The sequence below is a fragment of the Poeciliopsis prolifica genome, unplaced genomic scaffold (genome assembly GCF_027474105.1).
Source record: "Poeciliopsis prolifica strain line A6 unplaced genomic scaffold, Auburn_PproV2 SCAFFOLD018, whole genome shotgun sequence".
In the NCBI taxonomy this organism is placed as follows: Eukaryota; Metazoa; Chordata; class Actinopteri; order Cyprinodontiformes; family Poeciliidae; genus Poeciliopsis; species Poeciliopsis prolifica.
Genome location: NW_026562393.1, coordinates 7534328 through 7544904, shown reverse-complemented (window position 1 = coordinate 7544904; position 10577 = coordinate 7534328). Strand labels below are relative to the sequence as shown.

The following is a 10577-nucleotide window of genomic DNA, read 5'->3' as shown; positions in this document are numbered from 1 at the left end:
TATAATGCTAATCTGCAGTATGTACGGTGTGATATGAACTGATTGAATGACACAAGCAGTGTTGCTGTTTTGTGTTTATACTGATATGCGGCGAGTGCCATACAGAGGTAGCGTGGCCGAGCGGTCTAAGGCGCTGGATTAAGGCTCCAGTCTCTTCGGGGGCGTGGGTTCGAATCCCACCGCTGCCATCAGCCTTTTGTATCAAATATCTTCACTGGTTTTATTCATTGACTGTGAACAAAAACAGGGAGAGGTACCTAAGGAATTCAAGCATCAGCTGTGGTTAGTGTCGCATACGCGACTGGCTGTGTAGTTTTGAGTCCCCCCACCCGCCCCACGTGTCTTCTGCGCTGACTCAACATGGTACCTTCAGTCCAACAGTTAACTTCAGCTACCTGAGTTGTGCTCCTCTGCGAGTTCCGCACATTTTTCTTACAGATGTGACGGGCCAAACTGACTGCGAGGAGTGCAGGTGAGTGTTACTCATGTCCTGGTATGGTTGTTATTTCCGTAAAGATAACCGATTGTTATTTTGTCAGCATGTGTCTTTAAGCACGCCAGGCTGTGCTACTGTATGCTAGGCTAGCTGTTGCCCGGCTAATAGTCGTATCTTGCACGTATACAGGAAATCGTAACGTTGAACTTGTAGCACTTGTCCGACTTTTTTTGTTTACTTGCACGTTTTTTAGTCTTTAAGTTTTTAGCTATTTTGAGGCCCGGCTGCCAGTTCATGGGGGGTTTGTGCTAGCTTGCTAATGAAGCTAACGCATCTAAACATGGACTTTTAAATGACTTGCTGTCTGCAGAGGGTGTTTGAACGGTATGAATTCACTGTTTTATGGATCTGTTAGACATAGTTTTGATTACTAGATGTTTACATAGAAGCAACTCATGTTACTGGATTGCTTAGTGTTTCAGCAGGTGACTGTTACCTGGGCAGTGTCAGTGAATGCATCATCTGCTAGTTTAATAACTCTCTTCATAGAGGCTAGCTTATAATCATGCTGTTCATACAACCTGACAAGGCTCTAGATAATTAACACTCATATGAGTGTATCATTTCAGAATTTTCTGACTTTCAGCCATTGTAACTCGAATATGTTTGTTTTTGCAGGTTGGCTCTCTCTGTATCATCAGCCAGTCCTTTCTGGTGACCTCTTTCAGCCCCCTGCTCCAATCACAGCAATATGGCTAGTGGTGATGAGGATGATCCCATTATAGAGGAGGTATATCTTTTGTCATAAACCAACTTAATTATGTAAATATAAAGTGGAAAGAAAATTATAGACGGCATTCAGTTTTTTACTAAAGAAATCCATCTTTTAGGATATGTTTCTTTCAGCTTTGCATGTCTAGTTGACTGACATTTTGCATGTTTTTTCTTGCAGTGTAGTTCCACATAATACGTGAAGGATATAAGAATGTTAATTTTGTCTGAAATTCTCCTTTGAGTATAGTTTTTGTCCCTCCTGACAATCATAAAGAGGCTCTAATTATGGCTCTAAGGCTCTTCTTTCTCGTCAGTCATATTTGTTTATTCTGAACTCGCATTGGCTCTTGAGAGGTCTAGCAGGTTTTTCCATCAGGTTTTGTGAGGTGGCTGTACTCCACACACTGTTGGACTAATTTATGTTTTGTACCATCATGTGTGGGGTTTCAGGTTTTGGAAATGGGCCACCAATTTTTAAATCTTGTGCATATATAGTGTGCTTATGTGTCTGTGCTGCACCTAATGTGGTAAGCTAACCTACAGCAGTTCTGAATGAAGACTCATGCTCTAACCTTTTCAGCATTTCTCTGTCAAGACTTAAGGTGAAATAGATGTTGTTTTAGGGTAAATATTTTGTCAAAGTTGTCCTTCTGAATTTGACCTTAGTAATTTTTTTTGCAGGCTATATTATTTGCTTCCAGAATTAGACTGTATTATATTAGATATTTTGTTAGAATAATAATGAACAATAGATGAATGAGACGGTTCTGTTCAGGGTTCCCCTCATGTTCGTATTTTCAGTTAAGATTTCTACCTACAGTGGAAAGTTTTTAATTGCTTGGAATTGGATTTATATATTCCAAGAAATTGTAAAAAAAAAAAAAAAAAAAAAAAAAAGGAAAACAGCGAGAAAAACTTGCACTGATTTTTATTTGCAAACAACTTTTCTGTTTCCTGTAGATTGATGTATATCTTTCCAAAAGCCTTGCAGATAAACTGTATCTTCTCCAGGTGAGCTTTAATTTTGTCGTTTTTTTTTTTTTTTTTGCATTCCTCTGTACTGTCTTTGATGTGATTGACTGTTGAACGTTTAAAATATGTCGGGTCGCTTGCTTCCCTTTATTTGTCTCAGTACCCAGTGCGGCCGGGCACCATGACCTATGATGACGTCAGCCACCTGTCCGCTAAAATCAAACCCAAACAACAGAGGGTAAATGGGCCTTTTTGTGATATCCACTGTTTGGTTTCTGTCGTTTTAAGTCTGTGTTTATGTTTTTACTCCTTTCCTGGATTCGGGCCGTTGTAGAAACAAAAAAAAAAAAAAGACAGAAATTTTTTGGTTATTCTCAGTAAAATCTCAGTTCTAGTAAAAACTTGGAAGTCAGAAATTTCTTAGAAAAAATCCCCCAGAAATTTTTAAGGTAATCTCAGAAACTTCCCTGACTTTTTTTTTTAAGTTTCAAAAGTTGAAAAATGTTGATGTTTTTTCTAGAAAAGTTCTGACTTTATCAAATTCTTGACTTTTCAAACTTCTGAGATTAATCTCAAAATACATTTTTTTTTCTATCAAATTTTTTACTTTTCAAACGCAGTAACTTTCTTTCTTTATTTTCTAGAAAATGTTTGAGATTTTTTTTCTCCCTATCTGTAAACCTCTATAAGTATTTAAATTAAAGCTTTTCTCCCTCATCAGAACATAAACCTTTATTTTATCATTTCACTTATTGGTTGGTTGGAGTTGCTTTTGAGTTTGTCAAGCTCACCTTTGCACTTATTAGTCAAAAACATTGAATAAGATCTTTTAGAAAATGCTCTGAACATTTAATCTTTTTCTCAAAAGAACGTCTTTTAAGAAAAACACGTTCTCTTTTGAACGTCTTTTCAAAAGAGAAGACGTCCTCAAATTTAACGTCTCTGAGTATTTGTGCTTCTTTGTGCTGCTTGTTGACCAGCTGGAGCTGGAAATGGCCATCAACACAATGAGTCCCAACTACTGTCGCAGTAAAGGAGAGCAGATAGCGCTGAATGTGGACGGGACGTCCTACGATGAAACCAACACCTACAGGGCGTACGTCAGCGGTTAAACCATCAGCTTTATATCTGAAAACAAAATAAACTGGTTTGTTTGTTTGCTGATCTGATTGTCCTGCTTGTTTACCCCCATGCAGAAAAATGATGGACAAACAGACGTTCTCCTCCATTCAGGCCACCACCAACACGTCCAGATATGCAGCTGCTGTGTTTCGCAAAGGTCTGACCTGATTAGCTGGTTAAGCAGCTGCTGGAGTGTCCTATAAAATTATTAATACTTCCTGTACTATTGCGAGTTTAATCATGTGGATGCCACAAACTGTAATGTGTTTCACTGGGATTTTATGTCACGGAAAAATAGAGTGACACATTATTGTGAAGAAAAATGAAGCGTGGCTTTCTTAGAGGTGTGCGATGATGTAAATTTTGGAATCAATCTGATACCAAGTAAATATAACCAATATCTAAGACTCTGACACTTTTTATTCTCGTTCCACATTTCGTCAAACTTCTAACCTTTAGGTGTCTTTCTGGTTTTGCCTTTAACTTGTTTTTTGGTCAGGATGTGGAAACAGAAGCGGGAGAGAAGCTCAACATACTTGTGTGCATCTTTTAATGTGAGCAGGTGAGCTGCACATCACACCTCTGACGGGAATCCTCCAGATGAGACCCAGCTTCTCCTACCTGGACAAAGCGGACAGCAAAACCAGAGAGCGTGAGGCGGCTAACGAAGGTGTCTGTTCAACACATTCATTTTTTAAAATTGCTGCACTTTTACTCCTAGTAAAGGTAGAAAATGACATCAAAAATGTATTTCTTCTTTGATTAAAAATTGCTGAAATATCTCCACACTTTGTCTCCCAGCTATCAGGTAATTTCTGTCATAAAAACTGAAACTAAGTTGTGTTCAGAAGTCAAGATTTAACAAATTCCTCCCCTCATTTAATTGATAAAGTTTGATTGATTCTAGTAGGTTTTGGTGTTTCTTCACACGTGACCAGAGTTTTGTCCCGGCAGGAGGAGATTCTTCTCAGGATGAAGCGGAGGAGGAAGCCAAAGCAATTACTGTGAGCATTTAGATTCAAAACCAAATTAGAGGAGTCCTGATTATTTTCACTTTCAGTTCCCATGCAGAAGGAAAGAGAATTTTCAGAATTTATTCTGGGTCTGCTCATTTTCAGGTGAGGTTTGCCCGACCTGAGTCCGAGCAGGCCCGGCAAAGGAGAATCCAGTCCTACGAGTTCCTGCAGAAGAAGCAAGCCGAGGAGCCGTGGATCCACCTGCAGTACCACGGTGCTAAGGTAGAGGGAGCTCTCTCCATTTATTACAGAAAGTTTTGATGTATTTTTTGGCGATCCTTTGCAAAATTGTTTTACATTTCTGGTTATCTGATTCAGGACAGCCGATCGGATCATGAAAAGCAGTACCTGTACTGTCAGTCAGTGGACGCCTCGCAAAACTCTGAACTGATCAAAACTCCAAAGTGAGTGTAACCAAAACACATCATTTAAGTTATCATAACATGGAGAATGAATACTTCTTATGTAATATGTTATTTTGTTTTTATATGTTGCATATTTGTATCATTTTGTGAATCTGCTTGCTTTGAATGGCTCTCACTTTGACGCTGTTGCACAGAAATTTCCTCATTGGGGGATAATAAAGGATATTTCTGTTTGTTTTCCCAAAATGAAACATAGTCAAAGAAAACAATGTAACAAGTAAGCTTATTTACAAAATGAATGTTGACAGAAGGTCGATCCTTAATCTTTCCATCGAGTCTAAGGCTGTTTCCAAATCTTAATTTGGACAAAATTATAAGAGATTATAAAAAGTTTAAAAATACTTTTAAAAACTAGTGTTTTTGCATTTTCTTTAATTTTATGGTAAATCTGATCACATTTATTCTGTGACTTTTACTGTAAAGCAGACTTTAATTCATCCAAATCTGCATTAGTTAATTTATTTAGCTTGATCGAACACAGCAGATGTATAAATCAGTTTCTTGTGTGTAGAATGGAATCACTTTTTGTATTTTTTATTTTCAAATTAGTTCCAAAGAATGTGCAAACCGAATGCCTTTCTTTGAATGAGGCAAACATGCAACACTCCCAAACTGTTTCTTCAGCAATAACGCTATTAGTCAATTACAATAGATTAATAAAATTTAAAGAAAAAAAGGAATAAATTAAGCAAAATTCTGGTTTCAACTCCTGTTCTGTTCCTGTCTTTCTGCTCTTCTCAGGGAGTACTTGGCGATGCTGATGCCTCCACTGGCTGAGGAGAAAATGTAAGCGTTACTTGATTTTATTTATTTTTCTTGTTGGTGTAAAGCAGCTGCAGAGGTGCATCGCTAACGTGACCGTCTCTCTGTGTGTTAGCGCCAAGCCCGTTGGTCCCAGTAACGTTCTGTCCATGGCTCAGCTCCGCACCCTGCCGCTGGGGGAGCAGGTCAAGACCCTGATGAAGAACGGTAACAAAAAAACACCAGAAATCTACTGCAAACGCTTAAAACCTTCAAATTTTAATCATTGTTTATGTTTTAGTTGGTTTGTTTTACTTCAGTTGTGCAGATATCTATTTTATTTATTAGAGTTTGTAACTTTTCCTTGCAGTTAAGGTGATGCCTTTTGCCAACCTGATGGGCCTTCTTGCTTCTGGTACTGACCAGACGTCAGTGTTGCGCTGCATCCAGCAGGTGGCGCTGCTAGTGCAGGGAAACTGGGTTGTAAAGAGGTGAGATTTTTGTTTTCCCCATTTGTTTAAAGAAAAATATTCAGATAACAGATGAAAAAAGTGTATTGAAAGCTTTATTTTTCTCCACAGTGATGTTCTGTATCCTAAAAACACCTGCAGTGCTCATAGCGGCGTTCCTGCCGAAGTTCTCTGTCGTGGCAGAGACTTTGTGGTGAGATGCTGCTCCAGTTTTTCATTAAATTACCTGAGTCTAAGTTAGTTTGTAGATTATGCAGCCATAAATCAGTGGGTTCTTATTTTTAGATGTGGAGGTTCACACAGGAGCGCTCAGTGATGAGGAAGGAGATCGCATCCATCATCAAGGTAAGAGGCACTTTGATGCCTGAACTGGGTGATATTAATTAGTAGTTCACTTTTAGTATTTGTTTATTTCTAGAACTAGACTTGTATAACTTTGCATTTCAATTTCCGCATATATACAGTGTTTTCCAGACTAAAAGTTGCTCCAAGTATAAATAGAACCAATTGGTAACAGACGAACTACGTTCCCTCCGCTTCCAATAGCTTCCCCCCGAGGATGTGAAGGAGTTCCTGGAGCACGTGGCGTCTCCTCGAGTCAATCGAGGCTGGGAGTTCCTGCTGCCCACTGATGCAGATTTCATCAAGAAGCACCCAGACATTGCTCACAGACAGAACATGCTGTGGCTCGGTATCCAGAGCAAGTAGGTTGAATTTGTAGAGCATATTAATATGAATTAAAGTAATAGGGTTGCAAACAATTAATCCATTTATGATTAATTGTCGATTAGTGGTTTATTAGTTAAAAATGAGTTCCAGTCGATTTACTATTAGTGTCCACTCATTCTTTTAGTGGTGTAGTTTGGCCGCCGTCCAGCAGAGGGCGCTGCTGGTCATCGTTTAGTGGATTGACAAAGAAGCAAAGATGGCGGCGGAGCTCCCGTGTGCCGGGAAACAGAAACGGTCCAAACGGAGACCGGGGTGGGATGGAAAATGCACTTTACATTTTGAGCTATAAACACTCGACAAGTTCTTTAAGTTTTCGATCAGCAGCGCTCATTTAGCCGAACTGAATGACGGAGCCATTAAACTGATATATAGGCGAGAGATAACGGAGGAATCGTAGCATGACGAGAAAAGACATGGCGCCGATAAACACGGCTGATTTTGAAGGCTGTGGTGAGTTGATAAATGTAATGGAGCGAAGTTTTAATATTCCGTTTAGGGAGATAGTTCTGTATGAATTAAGTGTTTCTCTTATTCTATTCTTTTCATCTTTTATTTTGCTATTCAGCGAAAAGATATTCCTGTATATATATATGTTTAATGCAAGAAAACTACAATGTTCAGTCTATCATGTCAGTATTGAACACAGCTGATCACATTGTAATGTTAAAACTTACTGATTTTTTTCTCTATTTTGATATTAAGAGAAAAAAAACGCCTTGTGTTTTGGAAAGTCATAAAAAACGGACACACATTGATTAATCCTTAGTTGATCAGTAAAATCAATCAGCTTTAGATTGACTCATTAATCAATCATTTGCTTCCCTATGATGTACATGTAGTTCTTCTCTTTTGTAAAACATTCAGGCCTGTTTTCTTTTTAAAGGTTAGAAAAAGTTTTCAACTTTTCTAAAGAAGACTTCATGCCAAAGAATTCCCCTCAACCTGGTGAGCAGCATGTCCGTCTGAGCTTGGTTTTCTGTTTTCTTCCTGGCATAAATCTCACATTGCGTGTTTTGTAGAGCCTGTTCATGTCAGCGGTGTGCAGCGCCTGAGGTTTGCTCAAGAGCAAGCTCAAGAGAACCAGGCGTTGCTGCAGAGGGACCTGGACGGCAGACGTGCAGGAAGCAGCGTCCAGATCAAAAAGGAGCCCAACGGCGACGGTGTGGAGGAGCTGATGGACACTTCTTCCTCCATCCACAACGGTTCTGTTAATGGTTACCCCAGTGCCACCTCCCCCTGCTTGGATCACACTAACGGAGGGAGCCCCTCCAACAGCTTGACCCCGGAGCTGCAGGACTTTGTGACAAAGACTTTCCAGAAACACGTTGTGCTGACGCTGAATGAGCTGAAGAGACTCTTTAACCTCTACCTGGCTTCCATACCGGCTGGACAAAACATCTTCAGCTCCATTTCCGACCACATGCTGCAGGACGCTGTGCTGCTCTGCCACTGCAAACAGATAATGGTGCCTGTAAGTATTCCCAAAAATGAGTGCTCTTATGTTTTCTCAGTGTTTCAGAGGCTGCATGTTTACAAGTTTTTAAAGAGGACATATTTTTGCAAAAATCACATTTTGTGCGTTTTTGTATTTTCATTTGAGCCTTAACTGCTTCTAAAAACAGCCTAAGCAATTTAAAAAATAAAAAAGGGGCCCCAGCCACTTTTTGGCAATCAGGGAATGTTTTATGGTGATTCCTTGTTTTTCTTCCACTTTAGTTTCCTGCTCAGAGTAAATTAGCTCCTGACGAAAGGAAAGTGTTTGGTCTTTGGGAGACAGGGGACAACTTCGACAAGGTGAACTTTACTTCCCACCCAGCGTTGATCCACACATCTCAACATTTTCTTATGAAGTTGTTTATCTTTTCTCCCACAGCACCGCCGCCTGCTCTACGACCTTTTCACAAAGAACCACCGGGTCAGGAGGAACGTGATTCAAGCCAGACTTTCTCAGGATTTGGGCGACGTGCCTAAAGCCGAAGTCGATCGACTGCTTCATGTAAGACGGACACTGACGTTTGAGATCGATAGTGGACTGCTGAAGTATTCTAATGCAAATCCAAAAAGTACAAATTCTTATTCAGCTGCTTTGCTCTGATGCCCCTAAATAAATAAAATTAGTACAATCAGTTTTCTTTAGAAATCAATTCATAGGTAAATGGTGTATGCAATCATACAATTGTTTGTATGACAGCATGCTTATTCTAGATTGATCTAAATCAAAATTTATTTATAGACACTGGCCCAAAAGAGATTTTATAAAGTATTGATGATTTATATGACCTCTGAAGGAAATTGGATGCATGTATTTTATTTAGGCGATGAATGCACACTGCTTTTTTTCCAAATTATTTTTAAAATATATTGAAGCTAATTTGTGAAAATGTGAAAAGTGGTGTGAATACTTCTGCAACCACCTCTCTGCCAACAGTCCATCCTCTTGTTTTATTTTATTATTATTCTATTTTGTTCTATTCAGGAGTGCTGCATCAGCAATGCAGGGTTTTGGTACCTGAAGGGAACGTTGCAGTCCTGACCCCGATGACCTGCCCGCCTTCGTTCACCGACAGATAATCAAACACTCTCCCGCGTGGCCGATGGGAGGGCAGATGAGACCCGGCAGCCAATCACAGCAGCCGGTTCGGGCCTGAGAGCTGGGGATTGGAGGATGGAGACGTCGGCTGCGCTCTCTGCTCCGAAGAAACTGGGGGGAAAATGCCTCTGACGCAGCAGCAAGAAATAAACTCACTCAACGCCGTAGAGACTGAGAAGAAATGCTTTATAACTACAATGAAGAAATGGTAAAATATACCTTTTTTTTTTTTGCCTTTATGACTTTTTTTATAACCTGGATAGTGTTGAAAACATTTCAGATTGTTTTTATTTTACTCTTCTTTTGGCCAGAAAATACAGTTTACATGAGGCAACTTATTCAGTTTAGGAACCATTAATTTAATACATTTTTTTAAAAGATCTGACTTTGGGTTCAGAACATCATATTCATCACCTTAGTGCACAGGTGGAAAAGTATGAGCTGCAAGGAGTTAAATGTATGAAGTTCTTTTAACTCCTGAAGGCAAAATGGAGACATGATGCATATCAAGTAAGTACTGTATTAAAAGCTTTGTGGGAAACCTGGATCTGAAATCTCCATCAGTGAAATATGTAATAATCAATCAACTTTATCAATTGAATAAACTGCTACTGTAAAGTTGGCTTCCTGAGCTGATCAGCGATTTTCAATGCATTGGGTTTTTTTTTTTCCTGGAAGTGAACTTTTTTTTTTCTGAATAGAACCAATAAAGATACAATTTGAAATAAAACATTTTATTTCTCTTTAAAGTTGAACAAATTTCCTTGTGAACGCCTTTTTTTTTTAAACTTCCACCTGTCCGAACGAGAGGAGGTTTTGTTTTAAAATGGATTCCAATGTATGTAATACAGTTGGAAAAAATTAAATTACAATGTTTGTATAATGGATCTACAGATTTATGTATTGGTTAAAAGGAAAATAGATTAGAATAAAAACAGCCTTAATTATCCCACAAAGGTGAAATGAGGGCAAAACAGAAGCTTCAGGCACAAAGGCTCACTCAAAAAATGTTTTGGTGTTAAGAACAATATAAATATATATATAAATTGGCAATAAAAATGCTAATAGTAATATATTCTATAAGACTATCGCAGAAATAAAAAATTAGATTCAATTATACCCCTTGGACTTTTCACATTTTGTTCACTTAAAGGTATAAACTTTAAAGTACTTTAATGTTCAAATAGAATAAAAATTTACATATAAACATGAAAAACCATCACTCCGAAATCACTGAAAGACCTTAATAAAGGCAAAAAAGGTCATGTTTTGACAACAATCCAAGCAGGTAGCCAAAGCTTC

The 10577-nt window shown here is 38.7% G+C and overlaps 1 protein-coding gene and 1 non-coding gene across 3 annotated transcripts; both read left to right on the top strand.

Annotated features, from left to right (window-relative positions):
- The first annotated feature begins 106 nt into the window (after nucleotides 1–106).
- On the top strand, nucleotides 107–188 carry trnal-aag (transfer RNA leucine (anticodon AAG)). The gene has a single exon. It is a non-coding gene; the product is annotated as a tRNA-Leu (tRNA).
- A 139-nt stretch (nucleotides 189–327) lies between these two features.
- On the top strand, nucleotides 328–10071 carry polr3e (polymerase (RNA) III (DNA directed) polypeptide E). Of its 2 annotated transcripts, none has more exons than XM_055043201.1 (21): nucleotides 328–472; nucleotides 1115–1226; nucleotides 2171–2221; nucleotides 2343–2420; nucleotides 3163–3278; nucleotides 3379–3461; nucleotides 3867–3974; nucleotides 4259–4308; nucleotides 4423–4542; nucleotides 4639–4724; nucleotides 5487–5531; nucleotides 5623–5714; nucleotides 5857–5977; nucleotides 6068–6149; nucleotides 6242–6301; nucleotides 6503–6660; nucleotides 7569–7630; nucleotides 7705–8156; nucleotides 8402–8479; nucleotides 8559–8681; nucleotides 9162–10071. In XM_055043201.1, exons 2-21 carry the CDS (start codon nucleotides 1188–1190, stop codon nucleotides 9216–9218), a joined length of 2061 nt encoding a protein of 686 aa, XP_054899176.1. In that variant the 5' UTR covers nucleotides 328–472; nucleotides 1115–1187; the 3' UTR covers nucleotides 9219–10071. The 2 variants fall into 2 exon arrangements, with proteins under 2 accessions (XP_054899176.1, XP_054899177.1); XM_055043202.1 differs by lacking the exon at nucleotides 328–472 and adding an exon at nucleotides 717–820.
- The last annotated feature ends 506 nt before the right edge of the window (nucleotides 10072–10577 follow it).

Excerpts from the sequence above, each read along its gene's own strand:
- polr3e (XM_055043201.1), top strand. The coding sequence starts at position 1,188 with ATGGCTAGTGGTGATGAGGATGATCCCATTATAGAGGAG. Across the intron at positions 1,227-2,170 it reads ATGATCCCATTATAGAGGAG|ATTGATGTATATCTTTCCAA; the intron begins GTATATCTTTTG and ends TGTTTCCTGTAG. Across the intron at positions 4,543-4,638 it reads TGCAGTACCACGGTGCTAAG|GACAGCCGATCGGATCATGA; the intron begins GTAGAGGGAGCT and ends TATCTGATTCAG.